General features: G+C 40.4%; 1 protein-coding gene and 1 long non-coding RNA gene across 6 annotated transcripts in view; one reads left to right on the forward strand and one right to left on the reverse strand.

The window, feature by feature from the left end:
* Window positions 1-1,371, reverse strand: part of LOC128835986 (uncharacterized) — a 51,179-nt gene extending 49,808 nt beyond the window's left edge. The window contains exon 1 of the long non-coding RNA XR_008444723.1: window positions 952-1,371. This is a non-coding gene — a long non-coding RNA (uncharacterized LOC128835986). The remainder of the gene's footprint in view (window positions 1-951) is intronic.
* Window positions 457-21,926, forward strand: part of PLEKHA7 (pleckstrin homology domain containing A7) — a 285,568-nt gene continuing 264,098 nt past the window's right edge. For all 5 annotated transcript variants that reach the window (XM_054025956.1, XM_054025959.1, XM_054025957.1 and 2 more), the window contains exons 1-3: window positions 457-558; window positions 645-721; window positions 886-943. In XM_054025956.1, the coding sequence (XP_053881931.1) occupies window positions 473-558; window positions 645-721; window positions 886-943 (221 nt within the window). In that variant the 5' untranslated portion in view covers window positions 457-472. The remainder of the gene's footprint in view (window positions 559-644; window positions 722-885; window positions 944-21,926) is intronic.

The following is a 21,926-nucleotide window of genomic DNA, read 5'->3' on the forward strand; positions in this document are numbered from 1 at the left end:
CTACACTGCAGTCAGTGGAGTTGCACCAGCTAAGGTAAGAGGAGAATTCAGCCTGTTGTGCCCTGTTCGTGTGGGGGCATTTCAGGCGCGTTGTAGCTGGGGGGAGCGTATGTGGAACAGGCACCGTGAGCCCAGCTCTGTGCGGGGAAGGGCTGAGCAGTGGGACGCCCGCACTGTAACCAGTGCGCTGAGAGAGGACCGGAGCGGGTCTGTCTCGTTCCCTCTGCAGCCAGTTTCCCGGGGACAGGGATTCTCTCGCAGCTGTACAGCCAGGGACCTGCCACCCCTGCCCCGCTCCCTTCTCCTCCTCCTCCTCCTCTCCCAAGGGAGCGGGCAGAGTTCTGCCTGCGCCTTTACCAGCCGGTGGCGGTGGCGCTGCTGAGCAGAGCCGGGCACTGGGCGCCGGCCGCCCGCCCGCGCTCCCCTTGGCACCCCCTCCCCGGCCGGCCGGCTGGCTGTGCGCACGGCGAACATGGCGGCGGAGGCGGTGGGGCGGGACGCTCTACCTGAGCACTGGTCCTATGGCGTCTGCAGGGACGGCCGGGTGTTCTTCATCGAGTAAGGCGCGGGGAGGCGGGTGTGTGGGGGTCCGCCCGGGGCTGCCCGTCACTAACAGGTGCATGTTTTCCGCTTCTCCCGCCTAGTGACCTGACCCGCTCTACTACTTGGCTGCATCCTCGCACCGAGGAGCCCGTCAACTCCGGCCACATGATCCGCTCAGGTGGGTGCCCGCCCGGGGGTGGGAGTGTGTCGCGTGGCGGGGGAGGAGCGGGTAGCGACCGCGGTGTGGCGGGGGTCTCGCGCCCTCCCCAGCCTCCCCCGGACAGGGAGGCACCTTCAGGGCACCAAGTTCTCACTCCCCCCCCCTTTGTTCTGCCTCCCCAGATCTGCCCCGCGGCTGGGAGGAGGGGTTCTCCGAGGAGGGAGCCAGCTACTTCATTGAGTGAGTACCTCGCTCCCCGACCCCCGCCGGTGCGGCGGGGCGTCCCGCGTTGGTCGGAGGGAGGGAGCCGCTTGTTTTACGGCTCGCAGGGGGGATGGTCGGTTTCTGCGTGTGTGAAATGGTTCCCGCAGCCTGCGCTTGGCTCCTGTTTAATGATTACCGCCAGGGAAAGCGAAAATAAAGGCGGCGGGGAGCTGGCCGCTTGGAAAGCGGGGAAGGACCCGGACGGGAGATGGAAATCCAGGGTCTCTGGCTTTGTCCTGGGCCGGCTCTTGCCTTCCCCCGTCTCCTTGGAGCGTTCTCTGTTTATTTTTTCCCCACTGAGAAGCAACAAGTTGCACCGGGGGGACGGGGACGTCTACTCTTGGCCGTGTTTACATTGCAGGTTGGGGCAGCTGGGGCTCTCCCTGGCTGCGCCGGAGTAGCGAGCGGCGGCTGAAACTTGGCGGAGTGTTTTGCTCACGCTGAATGGAACGTGTTGGGAGCCGCACCGCAGCAACCAAGTGTGTTTTAAAAACAATGCTGCGTGAATGAATGAGCGCGGCGGCGGCTTTTCTTAAATCCGAGTGGATTTTATTCATTGGTTTAAAAAAAAAAACCGGAGGTGTATTCTCAGGATGTTTCTGCGAGGAGGCTTTAAGTGATAAATGACAGTACAGTAGGATGGGAGGTAATTGAGAAGTGTAACTTTATTCAAAAGCAAATTAACAGGAGCTGGAGGACACCCATGCTATCCTAAAGAGGGGGTGTGATCACAATTAGGGTATTTGGAAAGCTGCAGAAAATGTGGGTTAAATTGTGGAGGTGTCCGTATTTGGGTTTTGATGCTCCTACAGTATAAATAAACTCTTGTTGCTTTACACTAGTGGTAATTATATAGATAAGTATTGCAAAGGGGAGAAAGTGGCCTGATGTTTGGGCGTATATTGAACAACTGGGATAACTTTGTCTATATTTCCATGTACGTTAGGCCAGACTCCTTGCCACCCTGAATCAAATGATGAAGGTGCTATAATGAATCTATATTTAATACCTTCTGGAGGGTTTGAATTGCTTTTCTTTCTGCCCCATAACCCTATTAATTCCTCCACATTTTTAATCTACTTTTTAAAATCTCTGTTTGGGAGGGAACATGTTAAAATGAACAATAAACTAGAACAGTTGTGGCAGTGCAATAAAATGGAGGATCATTATATCCTAAAAGAAACAAACCCTCTGCCCCTTTATTCCTGAAGGAAAGATACTTGCCTAGGGGAAATGTCAATTCTGCAAAACTTGATCCTCTTTCAAAGCTGTGGTGCAGCATTACCAGTCACTTCCTGCAAATATTCAGGATGTAGGATGATTTAAAAATAAATGATCAAATTCCCATATGTTGGCCTACACAGGTGAAATAGTTCAGGGATGTTCCAAAGTTAAGAAGATCCCATGGATACTATACACTGAGTATTAGAGCATGCAGCAGAAGTGAAATACTGAGAGATTAACAACCCAAGGACACAATATGCCTTCAAACTCCTGGGAGGTAAATGAAGATCTCAACCCATAAATGGAGTCATTTGGAAACTTCTGAGGTTGTGTGCCTGAGGACAGGTGGAGTGGCTTCTGTCTCCTGTCATATAATAGCTTGGTTTTTTTAAAGATATGTTTCTGGGCTCTTGTTTCAGTTGAATAGCTTGTAATGGGAGTTGTCTACTGAAAAAGTTTGCCTCTTGGGCTAGGAAATTTCAAGAAGATGGCTGTCATTTTGCATATCCTATGGCTTTCATGGATGATGTAGTGTTTTTGGGGTGTTCCCAGAAAACCAGTTGTCATTTTACTTGTGCAGCATATGACCTTTGAGATCATGTACTTGGATTTGATATTTTTGAGATGCCTTAGTCATTTTGCATCCTACAAAATGTTTTGGATAATTGAGTACTTTGTGTGTTGGCATTCCTTGAAAAACTTCTGCTACATAGGAATTTATTTTCTGTCCTTCTATGTGTGTAATGATATATGGTGCCTAATAAGCTTCAGAGAGATTTGTAGGAGCGGGTACCATTCTGAATCTGCTATGGATGGTTTAGGGGGAGAGAAGTAATCCGTGTTTGTAGCTTGTCATTCCATGAAGAGAGGTTCTTTTCACTTTGCCTGTGCAGACTGCCAGGGGACCTAGAAAGTTGTAAAACTTACTTTGGGTTTCTATTCCAGGAAACTTCTCCCAAACTTCACGGTGTATTCATATTCCTTTTTTAGTTTATTTTAGTATAATATGTTTTACTTTTATCCTTTGCTCTCCTTCATACACATTATTTCTCTCCTTGTAGTTTAGTTTCCCATGCTGACTTTCTTGAATACTTGATTGCTAATTTTAAGTGTTGACTTTATAAAGGAACGCATTTAAAACTTTCCCAAGTCGTCCCTTTATTAGTGACTCATCTCTGAAAGTTTGATTTATTCTGGATGTTGTTAATTTCCATTGTCACTTGAAATAATTTAGGAGAAGAATATATACCTTACACTTTATATTTGCGTATTAACATACATGATGATTAGATGCACCTCACAACCATTCAAATACTTTTAAATTAATCCACTGCATTATACATTAGATGCCATGCAACATGGTGGTAACTAGTAATACCTGAATGTGTACCAGAAAATATCTCATTGCAAAATTAATTCAAGATTAAAAAGGAAACATGATCATGGTAGTAAGAAGGCAATATTTTGATTCAAAAGTAAGGAAGAATTTATTACTGTTTAACTCTGTTTATGGTCTGTTTACCATGAAAAAAATGCACTGACTCTAAAGGCTTCACTCGGTGATGGTGACTTTTAAAAAGGACTCCAATTTGCTTCTTCCTTATTTAGAAGCTTTGACAATTCTGCATTGTATTACAGAGGTGTAACTGATGTATTTTTTCCCTCCCAAAAGGCAAGTCTGTTTCAAGATGTGGCAATTCTATAATTACCTGCTTCCTACTATTACTTTTAAGACAGGATCATCTGGTTTTAGAATTGTCATTTTTTTCTTGTGTAATCAACTAAAATTATTATATTAAGTGGAAATAAACACTAGCAAATGATAGAATAGATTTTTTTTTCTTGAAAAGTGAATTCTTTATGCAATATTTATTTTGACTCTTGAAATTAGAATATCAGTAGCTGAACACTCCAGTTTTTGTGTTGGACAATTATTGAAATATGTGGAAACACTTTAATTTTTGTTGTCTTTCTACTGTACTGTTGTTTAAATGAACAGGTCTTAATTAACAGTCACACTAAGTAGTTTTACATTTAAAATGAGAAATAATTGAAAAGGATCTTTTCTTCTAGTACCTGTTTTAAAACATTTTATTTGATACCATCTTTCAAGCCTTGTTAACCTGGTTCCTTAAAATGTCAATCTATTCAAGTTTCAAGGAATACAAATATTATTAACATTAAACAGGCTCCTTTTAAAGAAGAAAAAAGCAACCAAACTCTCCAGCCTATTTTTAACATTTATATAAACTAAGTAGCAATAATAATGTGTCTAACCTAATGTGAAGCAAAATTGGTTTTACTTTCTAGGGTAAAGCCTTTCTTGAGTTCAATTTTTGATTAATGAAGGAAGAAATCTATATCTGTAAGCCTGACTAACATTTTTCATCTCATGGGATCATTGAATGCTGATTTGTGACATAAAAATTAATCAAACCAGTTAAGAAAATGCCTTTCCAAAATGCTGAAAAGACTTGATATGTTGTTAGAGTATGGCCCACCTACATCAATATCAGATAAAAGAAACACATTGATTCTTTTAAATTCTGCCTGATTAAAATGTATTAAACACACAAGCTTTGTGGAGAAAAGTTGAAACATAATTATTTAACCTGTTGAATTTGATTTTGTTTGAAGACTGAACACACAGAGAATACAGTGATTACGGTCACAGAGCAGCGTGCTACATTTAGAGAAGCATTGATTGAGAAGTGATACTAGAATTTGTGTTTTCTGCCTGGGAGTATCATGGTAGGTGGACCTGTGAGAGCAGAGTACAGCGTAAATTGGCATTATTTTCTATTCTCTAATGATTGGTTGTAGCCTCAGGGACAGTTGCTTTCCATCTAGTCATTATAGGATGAGCACAGCATTGATGAATGAGTGCAGCTGTAGTAGAAGTGAATGAAAGCCCTATTAGACTTGCTCAGACTGGTTTCAGAAACTTGAGTTACGGGCATGTGCAGGTGAATTGGCTTGGTACACTCCCTGCTTGGGGTAAAGATAAGGTGAATGTAGGGAAAATACTGAAACAGTTGATCAAAGTAGATACACACATACTTAAGCCTTAACATGTGTTCATTAGGTTAGTGCCTCCAACTAAACATCCAAAGGACTTTAAAGCTGAACAAGAACTGGAAGTTCTGTAAATTCTGTTCTTATGTTGCCTTTTTATAGTTTATTAAAAGAACTGATAGGTATATCTATGTAAAATGCTTTGACCTCCAAAATAATCTGTTCAGATAATTGTAACCGGGCTTTATCTGCCTGTGGTAATATAGAAATATGTATTTAACATACCAGAAGAAATTATGTACTACACTATTAAGATCTTCGACAGGTGTAGTGAATGGAACTGTCTCTAATGGCACCAGTATGTTCAAATGGCAGCTTTGGTATTGAGAAAACTAAGCCATTATAACTGGAAATCAGCACTTAAAATAACTCAAGATATTTCATCATTGATTTGTTTTTAAGCAATGTCTTTGATCTATGGCTTATGTACCAACTCTGACTCTTCTTCAGGGAAGATTGATCAGAACAGAGGTGTGTTTGTGTTCAGCTAAAGAGTCATTGTTTATAACAACGATGGTATTATTCTTTAATGAGTATTCAGTGTTTTCCTGTGTGCTGAAAATATGCATAGCACATCTTTCAAGTGTTTTAGAAACACATGGCTCTTACTAAATATTACACACACAAAACTAGTTTAGTTTAAAAAAACATTGTTAGGGTTGCAAAGATAAGCACTCAAAAGTGAGGAAATACTAGAATTCTGGTTGCCTGTGCAGCCTAAATTCAACCTCCATATGCTTATGCCTTTATTTACATGATGACATACTATTTTTTTTTTCCCCCACAGGTCCCCTGATATATTTAGTGCTCAATTAATGAGCAGCTATTCAGCATTTTATTCTCTCCTCCTTGTTTAGTGTGCGGCTGTAGGTCTTAGTACCACCCTGTGAGGAGATGGGAGAGTGTGTGGTGGTGGGGGCACTAGGGATATGTATTGATAAACTGTCAGATCTGTGGGCTGTCACAGAGGACTTGTTGAATCTGATGGTTGTCCAAGATGCTTTCCATTCAGGCTAACTGAGGGAACAATTAAATGTCCCTTTGTTTAGTGAGAGCTGAAACAATAGAAGTTACCACGCAATCACAGGGACATGAGTTGTCCTTCTTCATTTCATAGGTTCTTTATTTTAAGAAAGAAAATTGTATTTAATTAAAATAAAAAATAATTTAAAAGTTGGATTTTTAATTATTTATTTTTATTTATTGTGACTTCTAGAAATCAGACTCATTGTCAGGCACCCAGAAAATAAGGAACTCACAGTTAATGACTACCTGTGTCAAAAGTTGTGATTTAAGTGACTGGGCTAGCATCACATAGAAACTTGGTGGCAAAGGCAGAGAGAGAATCTGCTTCCCCATTGCAGCATTCATTTGCCTTAACCAAAATCATCCTTTCTCTTCCTTCCTGCAATTTCCTGTCTTATTTACTACACACCTTCCAGCTTCTGCAACAAATGAAGTGACAGCCTCCTTCACACACAACCCTGATTCATCCCCAGAGCTGGTCTGTCCTGTGGAAAAAATAGTCTGTGGTCATGTAATCAGACTGTATCATAATGTGTATGCACAAGGGGGATGAATTATTAAGGTTACACGGGCCACTTTAATCTGAGCATTTACTAGGTTTTGAGCATTTGACTTTGCAACCTTAATGTTTTTGTGTGTGTGTAAAATACATGTATAGAGTATAGCATTAGGTTGTAAGCTCCCAGGGTAAGAGACCTGTTTTCCTATTTTGCTGTAAAGTACACCTCTACCCCGATATAATGCTGTCCTCGGGAGCCAAAAAATCTTACCGCGTTATAGGTGAAACCACGTTCTATCGAACTTGCTTTGATCCACCGGAGAGCGCAGCTTTACCGCGTTATATCCGAATTCGTCTTATATCAGGTCACGTTATATTGGGGTAGAGGTGTACTTTTATTGGGGAGATGTTTATTCATGGGAGCTTTTTATTACTTTCAGATATTCTGATCTAAAAGCCTCTCTAAAATGTGAAGATTTTAAAAATGCAGTTCTTAAATCATTTTTTATTTGTAAAACAAAGTCCATCCATAATCTTTCTGTCTGTCATGTAATTCTTTGTTAGAATTTTTTCTTGTGATCATTAAAGCAGCATTAAAGAGAACTAGAATCTTGGCTACAAACACTGATGTTAAATCCCCAGACCACATGATTCACAAATTATGTCTCTCTGTAAGCAAAAGGGTGAGTACTACTGTGTGTTTTAGAAATGCTAATCTTAATTACACTTCATTTTGAAATACATAGTTTACATGTCTCATAATATGCTTCCTAACTAGGGTTGCCAGGTGTCCTGCTGGAGTAGTCCGGTTTTTAAATATTACGAAGTTGGCAACCCTATACACTGTTCTAATTATAATGGCTGCAGTTTTTTAAGGGTGACCCAAACTCATAAAAGGGAGAAGAATTTTTAAGTTGAGACTGGTGTTCTGTTTCAGGTGTCTCCTTGTACTGTAGGTGTTAGTGCAGTTATCAAGTTCTGCTGCCTATAGGAATAAATGCCATGATTTTTGTCTGGAGAAAAATTGTTTAAATGAGGCTATTTCTTCCATATGATGAATAATGGAGTACAATAAAACCAATTAAAATAATAGACTTTCTTCAGGTTTTAAGGTTTGAATGTTAGTGAATGTATATGTACTGTAATAGTTTGCTTGGAAATAAAATAATCTGAAGTTTTGTGGGGAAAAGAATCTAAATCTTGTTTTTGAATTTAGCTTTTTCTCTGAGCAGAGAACAAATAGGCTACATCATCTTGATCCTTAGGACTTTAAATTTTGTTTATCTGAAATTAAATACATAGTCATTTATAGTAATACATAAATTTACATTATGCAGTTTTGTTTACATAATTTTACTGCTGTGTAGTTTGAGATGTGGTGAATATATATTATTGACCTTTCACAGTGAAGCATAGTGTGTTTCAGATTGCATAGTGTTAAATGTGATATTACATTCCTTGAGTGGTTCTTTACACGAATGCAGTAGAACAGTGCTAAAACGATACACACTTAATATAGCCAATGAAATACATCAATTTCTAGTGAGGCATTCTAGTGTAAAGTATTATAACACTCTCCTTTGGAACATAAAATGTTCTATGGTAAAGTAAAGCAATATATTCTTCTTAACTCAATTTTTTTATTGGTTTTCTCCCCTTATTATTTTATAGAATATGCTTCTGTGTTTATAATGTTTTTGCCTGCAGCTATGCAATTCTCTTAACTTAGCTGTAGTTCTGAGAGAATTGAGTGGCTACTGATTAAGAAAAAAATTCTTGAGACCTACAATATACGGTACAACAATAAGGATTTTTTGTTGTTCCTTTCAGAGTCAGATGATTTGATGCTTTTTTTTTTCTTGTGATGTGGTATTAGTTTAAAATATTGTATACGGAATATCTGTAGTATTTTCTCTCAAAGTTATTGTTTGGTTAGAGCCGTTTAGAAAAGTGGTGGAAAAATTTTAATTAAAAGCTTGCCAAATTAAAAAAAAAAATTCAGTAAGCTGTATTAGCTAGTATGCAATCTGTTTTACTGGTAAAACCACACTTCCTGTCTCTTGGAGGCCAAAATATTTGCGATGTGATTTTTATTATGATGCAGCAAGTAGCAACCAATACATTGTGGATACTATACAAAAACAAAAGGTATAGTTCCTACCTTCAATAATAGAAGAGTCATGGCTTTTAATACAGCCTGTTGCTTTTTGTTGTTGTCAGACTGCTCCTTTTCCTACGTTGTTATGACTGACAGTTTTACAAGACTGCCCTGGGATATTGCATCCAGAAGCAGAACTTACATTTTCTACTCTAAAGTTTTATCATTTAAAAAAGAAAAAAACTTTTGATTCCCTAGAAGTATCTGGCTAGTCTCCCAACTCTTCTCTTTTTGATTGTCTGCCATATATAAGGACATTTTATGTACTGTAATACTTAGCAAAACCATCACTCTAACTTGTTTAGACAGATGCAAAAACTAGTTACTACCACAGTATATGGTAGGGATGAGCTTTTCTGCCTTTTACATCTAATTCCTCCTTCCCCCATTGCTTATATTAGTTTTATCTTTAATTTTAAAGCCTTATAAAATGAATTACAAATACATCCATGAGATAAATGCACTTGAATAGTACAGAATTTTCTGATTTATGTGTGGTTTATTTAAATTGATCTGGTCAAGGAGATTTCTATTATGTTATTTACGGTAACTCCCAGAGGCCCAGTGCTGTGTAAACAGGTGAGCACTCTGTGTTTTGCCTCCTTGGCTAAAGTGGTAATTTTGAGTAACTCTGTATAAATTATTCAAATCTGACTAAGAGCAAAGTGAGCTGCTAATTTTTTACTATTTTTTAAAATATGGTAGAAATATAAAACTACACAACGGAGTTATTGGCTTTTGCAAACCCACAGATTTGTTTCAAAATGGAATATGTTGTACGCATTGTGAAATTGACATTTACCTCTCAAGTGTTCTGCCAATATTTGTGGTATCAGGTGACAATTGTAACTGTAATAGGCAACACAAAAATTCAGACAAATGTAATTTTTTTAAGTTGGTGTCCTGTTAAGCTGCTTTTTTTGTAGTTAAGTATGTACTATGCAGATTTAACCTCTGAACACCTGAGTTCAAAGGGAAAAAGGGGTTGGTCTTATCCAAATGCCTATACTAATAAATCCTATTACACCTAATTTCCCAGAATGGTCAGTCATGTTTGAGAGTTGGGCTATATCATGAGAGATGCTTCATGAATATCCTTTTGGCTGATTAGTAAAGCAACATTTTTTTCATACTTGCCTGTAGATGAAGTGCCATAATACTAGCTGTTTGGATGGGGAAATGGTATTGACAAAGGTCAGAAGAAAACAGTTACTGCAAAATGAAAGGACATTTTGGTCAGAGCCATGTTCAGATGCCTGGAAAGCTACATCAACAATAAATACCTAGCTACAAAATTACTCTTAATAATGTGATTAGAGAGTGACTTTCTTAAACATTTACTAACAGTCATTTGCTGTGTACTGATGATTTTCCAGACCTGTTTGCAGCACCGATTATTAAGTCTGGTGTCCGGTTACCTGGATCATTAAGAAGAAAAGAAAAGTTAATGGCTTAAATCAGCAAATAATATCCAATAAATGAACAAATGTTCCTGGCTCACTTTGTATCTATCCATTCCCATGTCTCTTTAGGTAGGGATTTTTTTTTTAGACTCAATGGGCACTGTTTCAGTTGCTTCCTAATATGAAGATTTGCTGCTTATTTTAGGATCCAAGGTAATGATCTTGTTAAATAGGGCAGTAAAATGTCTTTACTTTCTTTCTCACAGAGAACATTTTGTGTCTAGCAGAGATATGCCAGTGGTTTTCAAACTGCGGGTCACGACCCAGTACTGGGTCATGGTGGCTCTGGTCAGCACCGCCGTCTGAGCCGTTAAAAGTCCCATCGGTGGTGCTGCCCTGCTAAGGCAGGCTAATCCCTACCTGTTCTGACACCGTGCTGTGCCCCGGAAGTGGCCAGCAGCAGGTTCGGCTCCTAGGCTACATGGGGCTCCGTGTGATGCCCGAGTACTGGGGAGCTGGGGGGTGGGGGAGTGCCTGTGGGTGAGAGGCGCGCAAACGGTTCCGAGCAGCTACACTTAGGAGTTGGACCTGCTGCTGGCCGCTTCCGGGCTGCAGCGCGATCTGCGGTGCCAGGACAGGCCCGAAGCCTGCCTTAGCACCCCCACTGTGCCACTGACTGGTAAGCCCCCATGCCTCAATCCCCTACCCCAGTCCTGAGCCCCCCAAAACCAGAGCCCCCTGTTACACCCCAAACCCCTCATTCCTGGTCCCACCCTGCACCCCAACCGTCTGCCCCACTCTTGAGCCCCTCCGACACCCCAAACCCCTCATCCCCAGCTCTGTTGGGTTGCGGGCATCAACAATTTTCTTCAACTGGGCCACCAGAAAAAAAGTTTGAAAACCACTACCTTATGCTACTTGTGTACTTGAAGTTTGGTTAAACCTTGGGCATATAAAGATCTGTGTTCCATAAATATTTTGTTCGTACTTTGTCTTGGCACTTTGACTGCTGCTTTTGCCCAAATATACTTGCTAGTCAGTTTATTTTCAGATATCTACAGAACTCAGTATGATCTAATCTACCTTTTTCAGTACTGTGTATATTGTCAGTCTGTATTTTAAAATGGTGGCTATTTTAAAAAAATATAATTATATATTAAAAAATATAAAATAGTGGCTTTGAATAGGCTATCATGTTGCCAATAACAAATAAAGTCAAACCAACCTAATTTCATACTTTGACAGGGTTACTGGCCTACCGGATGGGGGGGAAACAGTAGACATGATATGTCTTGATTTTAGTAAGGCTTTTGAAACAGTCCCACATGACAGTCTCATAAGCACACTAGGGAAAAGTGGTCTAGATGATTTTACTATAAGGTGGGTGCATAACTGGTTGAAAAGTGATACTCAAAGAGTAGTTATTACCAGTTTGTCAAACTGGGATGGCATGTCTAGTGGTGTCCCACAGGGGTCAGTTCTCGATCTGGTAATATTCAATATTTTCATTAACAACTCGGAGTGGAAAGTACGCCTATAAAACTTGCAGATGGCAGCAAGATTGGGAGGGGGCGGGGGGTTTCAGACGCTTTGGGAGGTCAAGATTAGACTGGAAAAGGACTGCTGAGAATTTTTCTGAAATCAACTATATGAAATCCAGTTTAAAAAAGTGCAAAGTACTCTGCTTAGGAAGGAAGAATCAGATGCAGAACTACAAAATGAGGAATAGCTGGCTAGGTGGTGGTACTGTTGAGAAGGATCTGAGAGTTGTTATAATGGATCACAAATTGAATTTGAGCCAGCAATGTGATGCAGTGGTGAAAAAAGCTAATATCATTCTTGGGTATGTTAACAGGAATGTTGTATGTTGGACACGAGGTAATTGTTCCGCTTTGCTTTGCACTGGGGAGGCCTTAGCTTGAATAATGTGTCCAATTCTGGGTCCAACACTTTAGGAAAGATGTGGACAAATTGAAGAGAATCCAGAGAAGAGTAACAGAAATGATAAAAGGTTTAGAAAACCTGACCTGTGAGGAAAGGCTAAACAAACTGGGTATGTTTTTAGTCTTGAGAAAAGTAGATGGGGGGCGGCCTGGTAACAGTCTTCAAGTATAAGGACTGGTATAAAAGGGTCTCTGATCAATTTTTTTCCTTATGTACTGAAGGTGGGACAAGAAGTAATGGGTTTAATCTGCACAAGGGGGACTTAAATTAGATATTAGCAAAAACTTTCTAGCTGTAAGGGTAGTTCGGCTATGGAATCCCTGTCATTGGAGGTTTTTAAGAACAGGTTGGAGAAATACCTGTCAGGGATGGTCTACTTGGTCCTGCCCTAGGGCAGGGGACTGGACTTGTTGACTTTTCAAGGTCCCTTCTAGCCCTACATTGTATGATTCTGTGTTATTCTCCCAAACAGCTATGGGTAAGATGTAATTTGGGAATTATTGATTAATCCAACTAATTGTTAAATTGCTGACTGCAAATTAGCATCAAACAGATTATACTGTTGCTTGATGTGTAGTTCTATAGTAAATAAACTGCAGAAGTTGAACTAGACACTTTGACATACTAGTGTAACAGTGGATAAATATTAATTTCTTCAATTGAAGAGTCATGGTGGTAGATCCCTAATTTCATTTTGTTTAATACTGATGTAATCTGTTAGAGAATGTCCTTTTCTGGGGGGTGGGGGAGAAGTAGAGTATGTATGTAAAATAAATAAGTTTTTATACTTTTTAAAAATGGCCACCTTTTTAAAATCACAGTTTCCAACTGAACTGCACTTGTTGGCTCTGCAGAAAATGTTGCATCCCTATACTCCTTGAATAGGATATAGAGCTGGTTGTAAAGAAATATTTAAACAGTTGAAAGTGGAGGAGGGGGAGCTACAACTATTGAAGTACTTGGCAGTGTCCTTTTAACCCAGGATTGAAGAAACTTACTTTCTATAACTAGTGTCAGCATGTTCCAATCTACCAGCTTTTCTTCAGCATGTGGTTCATGGACTTGAACAGTTATCTACAGGATCCATAAATTCCATGCACTTTAATGCCCATTTCTGTGACAAGCGTTCTTGAATTCTGCAAAGGAGCATTTTCTATAGCAAAGTTCCTTTATTTTGTCAGAAAAAATATTTATAGTTTGGAAAATATTTTATCACTAGAACCAAAAAGATATAAGATTCAATATCAGTTCTTATAAATTTATTGTACTTAAAATAAATCCAAACACTAAGTTTTGGAGGAACCCAAACAACCTTAACTCTGTTTTGTAGTGATGTCATGAAATAAGTATAAAATTATGCTCAATAGCGTTTGTAGTCCTAGATTAGGTTAAACTTTGTGCCAAGGTCAGTAATAAAAAGACTAAATAAGATTGGTCCCAAAACTGGTCCCTGAGTATCTAGTATCCTCCCTCCAGCCTGACAGTTCACCTTTCAGTATGACCTGTTGTAGTCTCCCCTTCAACCAGTTCCTTATCCACCTTTCAATTTTCCTACTGATACCCACCTTTTCCAATGTAGCTAATAATTCCCCATGTGGAACCGTATCAAATGCCTTACTGAAATCGAGGTAAATTAGATCCACTGCGTTTCCTTTGTCTAAAAAATCTGTTACCTTCTCAAAGGAGGAGATCAGGTTGGTTTGGCACTATGTACCTTTTGTAAAACCATGTTGTATTTTGTCCCAATTACCATTGACCTCAATGTCCTTAACTACTTTCTCTTCAAATTTTTTTCCAAGATCGAGCATACTACAGATGTCAAACTAACAGGCCTATAGTTATTCAGATCACTTTTTTCCCCTTTCTTAAAAATAGGAACTACGTTAGCAATTCTCCAGTCATATGGTACAACCCCTGAGTTTACAGATTAATTAAAATTTTTTGTCTAATGGGCTTGCAATTTCATGTACCAGTTCCTTTAATATTCTTGGATGAAGATTATCTGGGCCCCCCGATTTAGTCCCATTAAGTTGTTCGAGTTTGGTTTCTACCTCGGATGTGGTAATATCTACCTCCATATTCTCATTCCCATTTGTCATCCTACCATTATCCCTAAGCTCCTCATTAAAGACTGAGGCAAAGTATTTATTTAAATATTGGGCCATGCCTAGATTATCCTTAACCTCAGTGTTTAGCGGTCCCACTTCTTCTTTCTTTGTTTTCTTCTTATTTATATGGCTATAAGAACCTTTTACTATTGGTTTTAATTCTCTTTGCAAGGTCCAACTCTACATGGCTTTTGGCCTTTCTCACTTTATCCCTACATGTTCTGACCTCAATAAGGTAGCTTTCCTTGCTGATCACTCCCATCTTCCACTCCTTGTAGGCTTTTTGCTTTTTCTTAATCATCTCTCTGAAATGCTTGCTCATCCAGCTTGGTCTACGACTCCTGCCTATGATTTTCCCCCCCTTTCTTGGGATGCAAGTGGGTTGTAGTCCACGAAAGCTTATGCTCTAATAAATTTGTTAGTCTCTAAGGTGCCACAAGTACTCCTAAGCTTCTGATAGTTTCTGCAACTTTGACTTGAAGTAATTCCAGGCCTCCTGCCTTTAGATCCACGAGTTCTTCAGTCCAATTCACTTCCCTAACTAATTTCCTTAATTCTTTAAAGTTAGCCCTTTTGAAATCAAAAACCCTAGTCCCAGATCTAATTTTGTTTATCCTTCCATCTAGTTTGAACTGAATTAGCTCATGATCACTCGAACCAAGGTTGTCCCCTACAACCATTTCTTCTATGAGGTCCTCACTACTCACCAAAACCAAATCTAAAATGTAATCCCCTCTTGTTGGTTCCCCAACTACTTGGGGAAGGAATCCATCAGCTATTGCATCCAGGAAAATCTGAGCCCTATTATTATTACTAGCACTTGTCCTCCAGTCTATATCTGGGAAGTTAAAATCTCCCATGATCACACAATTCCCATTAGTGTTTATTTCATTAAAAACATTAAAGAGGTCTCTATCCATATCCAAATCAGATTCTGGTGGTCTGTAGCACACCCCAAGCACTATCCCAGGGGAGGCTCCAGTAGCTTTCTTTCCCAATGTGATTTTTGCCCAGACAGACTCTCTTATCCATTCCATCCCTTATTTCTTTACAGTCTACCTCATCATTGATATACAATGCTACTCCAGCACCTTTGCCTTTATTTCTGTCTTTCCTTAACAGCACATACACTTCAATACCTGTACTCCAGTAATGACTACTATTACACCATGTTTCTGTTATCCCTATAATATCTGGTTTCACTTTCTGCACCAGTAGCTCTAGTTCCTCCATTTTGTTACCTAGGCTCCTCGCATTAGTGTACAAACATCTTAATTTTTGCCGTTTGGCTTCACTGACATTCTTTACCCGATTGCACAGACATTCTACCACCAGTATCACCTATTAGACTGGTATCTACACTACCCTTCCTCCTTATGTCCATTCTCCTACCCATGGCTGTATCCTTTCTTACTTCATTTTCTTCCCTCTCAATGTTAAAATGCGGCGTGGAGATTACCTGTACATCTCCCAACCATCTCCCCCAAATTCCTAGTTTAAAGCTCTCTTAATCAATTGTGCCAGCCTCCATCCTAGAAGTCTATTTCCCTCCTTACTCAGGTGAAGTCCATCCCAAGAGAACAGTCCTCTGTCCATGAATGCTTCCCAGTGGCCATACATCCCAAAGCCCTCCTTATAGCACCACTGCCTGAGCCATCTGTTGATCGCCATAATCTTGTCAGACCTTTGTTGCCCTTCTCTAGGAACAGGCAGAATCCCACTGAAGATCACCTGAGCCTCGATTTCCTTAAGCATCTTCCCCAGCCTGGCATAGTCTCCCTTGATACGTTCCAGCGAGAATCTAGCCGTATCATTTGTTCCCACATGAAGGACAATCAGTGGATTCTTTCCCGCTCCCGTTAGGATCCTCTTCAGCCTCAAGTCCACATCCCATATCTTATCACCCAGCAGTCAGCACACCCTTCTGTTCTCTGGATCAGCTCTGTTTACAGGCCTGTCTATTCTTCTCAGTAAGGAAACCTCAATCACGTAGACCTGCCTTTTCCTGGTGATGGTGCGATTCTCTCGTCTATCCCTTGTTCCCCCTGCTGCAAGTCCTCTCGATTCCTATTGTCCCTTGCAATCCTCTGCAACCCATCCCATATCCTCCTGGGGCTCATATTTGGTGTTGTTTATTTCCATTGACTCTTCCCTTCTTCTAATAGGACTAGCTGATTTTCTCTTCTTCCTTCCCCTCTCACCTTCAGCGACCACCCGCTGCGCCCCTTTTTCATTTTCCAACTCCACAAATCTGTTACTGAGCTCTATTTCTCCTTCACTAGCCCATCTTTTCCTCTGCCTGGTTCTCTTAGTCACATGCTTCCACTGTCCACTTTCCTCACCCAGCAGTCTCCCCTCAGCGTTCTTTGGTCCTGCTTCCATCTTCAAATCTGAGCTTTTCCCTTCAGCTTCCTCATGTCTTTGCTCCATCATCTGCTCGAACCCCCTTCTAAACTCAACCACAGTTTCCACCTGCAACTCCAATCCTCGGATCTTTTCGTCCATCAGCTCTATCAGGCGGCACTTCATGCAGATGAAACTCTTTTCAGGTACCCCCTCCGGGATCATGTACATGCTGCAGCTTCCACATCCAGTCATCTTATTATGTCTTCCACTGCTGCCTCTATATCGGTCATAGCCTTCCCACCTAAAACCTGAAACACAAACCAAACCAAACCACCACCACCACCACTCATAGCAAAACAAACCCCCAACGGGCACCAGAATACTGGCAGGGCACCCCACCCACTCCCTTCACTAGCCTGTCTATTCCTCCACCTAGCTTTCTTAGGCTAGGTCTACACTAGGGGTGGGGGGCGATTTAAGATACGCAAATTCAGCTACGCGAATAGCGTAGCTGAATTCGGCGTATCCTATTTGACTTACCCCGCTGTGAGGATGGTGGCAAATCGACCGCTGCGGCTCCCCCGTCGACGGCGCTTAATCCTCCTGACGAAGTGGGAGTAAGCACGTCGATTCGGGGATCGATTTATCCGTCTAGATGAGACGTGATAAATCGATCCCCAAGAGATCGATTTCTACCCGCCGATCCGGGTGGGTAGTGTAGACTGGCCCTTAGTCTTCCCCGCAAACTCCCCTTGCAAACTCCCACTGAAACTCCCCTGTTTACAGCTCTGTTTGCTGGCTCCTGTGCTGCTGCAGCTGCCTACAATGTTAAGCTCTATCAAGAAGGGTAGGAGTATGAGAGAAGCATAGCTAGCAATGGGGAAGATGTTTCTGGGTACACCGAGAGTGCTATTTCAGTGCAATGGAAGCAGGTAGTAACAGATCAAATGTACTGTAGCTGAGGGGGCGTGCACATTGGCTCAAATGTCTTGCTCAGAAATGGTAAGATAGATGTGAGGGACTAGCTGAGTGTTGTGGATTTAAGTGGTATGATGGTTGTGGAGAGAGTAATAATGAGAGTATTAGGCTGTTGATGCACAGTGGTGAAAATTTTTGCTAACATAGGGAGGCATAATGACTGACACCTTTTGTGGTCCAGGGTTTGAGATAGCTGCAGAGTGGTTAAGTCAAATGTGATGAAGGAGTAGATGTTGGAGATATGCCTGTTAAATTTATCAGATCGAAATAGACTATTGTATTTCTTGTTAGCTATCATGCAGATTATTCCAATGTTTTTTGTGTGTTTTATTTATGAGAATTTGAAAAAGTACTCATTACCCGTTAGAAGTGTGATATGAAGAACGTCAGTCAAATGAATAACTTACTGCAGACCCAAATCAAATAATACATGGTTCATCTGATACCATCATTTGAAGTTTTTCCTAATTTTAAAGACTGCTCTGGAGGTCCTTTTCTCTCATGTCTTGCTCTTCTATGCACTTTTTTTATAAATCGTGTTAATAACAACCAGCAAGTTATTTCCAAGCACTGTATCTGTCCAATTTATTAGATTTCTGTTAAATCTTATTGAACTGAGGATTCTGATTGCACTTTAAAGCTGTAATTACCAATGAGTTTCTGCATTTCATAAGACAGATGCAATATAAAACAGCATCTTATGTGTTCATCATCTTAATCAAGGTCCTGTATAATGTGTGTCAGGCCTGACCTAAATGCTATGGCAAGACTTCTAAATGCTGCAGCACTGTTGTATGGTAGCTTGGAAGATTAGAGACATCTTCAAGTAAATTAAGAAACTGAGACTTGAATTGCGTTAATTTTTGTATTTTATTCAGTCAGTACAGCAGCCTCTGAGCCAGTTAACTTAATATTCAATTTATGTTGACCTTCAGTTTTCAGTGTGCTACAGATATTTGTACTGACAATGCTTAACTGCACTGTAAGAATTTTCAGGGGGAAGACTGGGGTTTTGGCACCTGGGAATCAATTTGAGATTGTGGGTTAATTGTATTAGCTGGATGTGTCTGCTGGAACAATGAAACCATTAGAATTTAAATGGACATTTAGAGTTTCTGAGTTAACATCCTGTTGAGATGAATGGGACAACTCACACTTAAAGCTATTGTTTCAGAGTATTGGATATTTAAAAGGTACAGCACTACTCCAGTTTTCTCTCTTTTCATGTTTCTTTGCAAACATAAGGGCTAGAAACCTCATTTCTCTTAATGCGTCTGACGAAGTGGGTATTCACCCACGAAAGCTTCTTCTCCAATACTTCTGTTAGTCTATAAGGTGCCACAGGACACTTTGTTGCATTTCTCTTAATGAAAGTTTAGGCCTGTGTACATATACAAGTGTAACCATTATGCCAATTTAGTTAAAGCAGTGCAACTTGTTTGTAGCCAAGACCGTAGAGTCTAATGAACCTTAGAATTCTGTGCCAAATTCTTTTGGGTGCAGAATTCTTGAGATCCTGATAATGTGTACAACATTTTGTATTTAAAATGCTGTACAAACATTAATTAAGCTCCACAAATGTCTTTGACTACCTTGAGTTAATTGGAAATCAATGTTTCTAAAGCATCATCTGGATACTCCCCAAACATTTTGTTCCAGAATAAAAAAATATTTGTGGTTTACTTTAGGGTGATCTTTGGTGCAAACAATGAACATTTTGTAACCTGGAACAAACATTTGGGTAGTATCCAGACTACTATATACAAATGTGTTAATGTGTTTTTAAAAACACAACAAACCAAAAAATTAACATAAACAAGCTTTGTAAGGGAGAGAAGTAGTATTACCTCCATCTGAAAGGTAATATCAGTGGGAACAGCTACGTGTTTGCATAAATAAAAAGAGGGATAGCTCAGTGGTTTGATCATTGGCCTGCTAAACCCAGGGTTGTGAGTTCAATCCTTGAGGGGGCCACTTAGGGATCTGGTGCAAAATTAGTACTTGGTCCTGCTAGTGAAGGCAGGGGGCTGGACTCAATGACCTTTGAAGGCCCCTTCCAGTTCTAGGAGATGGGATATCTCCATTAATTTTATTTATTTATTTATTTATTTGAATTGATGAAAGTGTCTCTGACTTATAACTGAAACAACTCTGTTGATCGGAGATAAATCTGTTTAGTTGAAGTGGGGAGATGGTTTTGATTTAACTAAATTGGTGCAAGAAGATATTCCACTAAGGGCAAAGGAGCTAACAGACCTTTAGACCACACACCTCTGTGAACGTCCACAGGACTACTCCTTTTAATGAAGATCTTGTTGGGATCTTGTCCAAGGAGCCCTTCCTTCAGCCTAGGCTAGTAATGGACAATGATGATTTGGTCTGGGAGATCCATGGCTACAATGAAGAAGAGAAGGAACATGAGATGGAGGAGGATAATACTGACCCATCCCAGTTATGTTAGAGACAAGAGGTTGCAGCCTCTGGAGAGGAGTAGACCTTCTATTGTTGATTTTTATTGCAATATATAAATCGTTGTGTGGTTTGTTTTTTCATGCTTGTTTCAGAGGCTTTGGAGAACTTTAATCCAGGTGTGGCTGACTGCTGCCATTAGCATTTGTAAATGAGTGTACATAGCTACAGACTAAGACAGAGGTGTCTGTTTTATGGGTATTTACCACTTGCTCTATTATACTTTTTTTAGAACTGATTAGAGTTGGGAGCATCATGAATGAATATTCTGTCACTTCTCACTTAAGGTTTGGTAAATAGCCTTAGTTGATACTCAGTAAGGAAATGTCTATGTAAAATAGATAGGCTTAAGTTTCATGGCCAGATTTTCAACCCTGAATATATGGGTTGATAATGGAAATAGACACAAGTTTAAATAGGTTAATCACCGACTTGTCACTATAGTTATTTGGCACGAAATACGGTACTACAGGGGAGAAATGCACTGTAAACCTTTCTACCTTTGTAAGCTTATGTCTGCATTTTAAAAAGTTAGAAGATTAAATTAACAAAGGGGAAACCATTTAATTTATAGGCTCATCAGTGATCTTGGGAAACCTTAAGGACCTTGTGTAGATGTTTTTCATTAAATGCTGTTTATCCCAATAACTCCACTGGCATGTTTTCAGAGGTGCAGGGAGCCTACAGCTCCTTTTGTCTTCAAAGTGAGATGCACGTGCTCAGCATCTTGGAAAATCAGGCCACATGTCCATTATAGATAAGTATTTCCAAAGAAAAAGATTATGATTACAGAAAAACATTATTTTTTAGACTATAATGTGTTGCTCAGGTATGAAAAGAGAGAAATTACCTGTCTGCCTATATAAATACTTGCTTGGAGGAGGGCAAACTATCCCACCTCAGTGAGATTACTGTTTAGTCTATGTATACGTTAGTAATTCTAGTTTCCATTTTGTGTACACACACACAATGCTTTCTCAGGGCATTCAGAACTGTAAAGTATCAGAGGGGTAGCCGTGTTAGTCTGGATCTGTAAAAGCAGCAAAGAGTCCTGTGGCACCTTATAAACTAACAGACATATTGGAGTATGAGCTTTCGTGGGTGAATACCCACTTTGTCGGATCATCTGACGAAGTGGATATACATCCACGAAAGCTCATGCTCCAATACGTCTGTTACTCTATAAGGTGCCACAGGATTCAGAACTGTAAGTTTCCCTGTTATTCCTCTGCCTTATCAAAAGAGGGATTTGTTGGTGCTATACTGTGTGGTAGCTCCCTGCCACCCCAATCTGTTAGGCAGCCAAATAAACTCCTTAACAGTCTTCCAGTCCTAACTTTGCCTTGCAGGTTAAGCCTTGGTGTACTTTTGAATTTTCCAGAAGTGTCTTCCTGCAGCATCTAGCTCCTGTCACTGGATGACTGCAGAAATATCAAGTCCGCTGCCTCCATAGAGACAGAATACACACCTGCCTGTTGGCTTAGCTGTGTATTCTGTGACATACCAGGGTACAATCCAGCTGTGTCACCCCTGTAATTTGGGGTGCCCTTTATAATCCTTTTTGCTGTAGCCTCCAGCCCGGACTGCTTGCAAACAGCCTCTGGCATGCAAGTCACTCCCAGCTATGTCTGTGTGTGTGCGCTGCAGCCAGCCACACATTGGCTCTTACCAGCCTTGGTTATGTTGCAGGGTGACCCCCTACACACCCCCAGTCCCGGATTTTCCTCCG

This window comes from Malaclemys terrapin, chromosome 4 (assembly GCF_027887155.1).
Source record: "Malaclemys terrapin pileata isolate rMalTer1 chromosome 4, rMalTer1.hap1, whole genome shotgun sequence".
NCBI lineage: Eukaryota > Metazoa > Chordata > Testudines > Emydidae > Malaclemys > Malaclemys terrapin.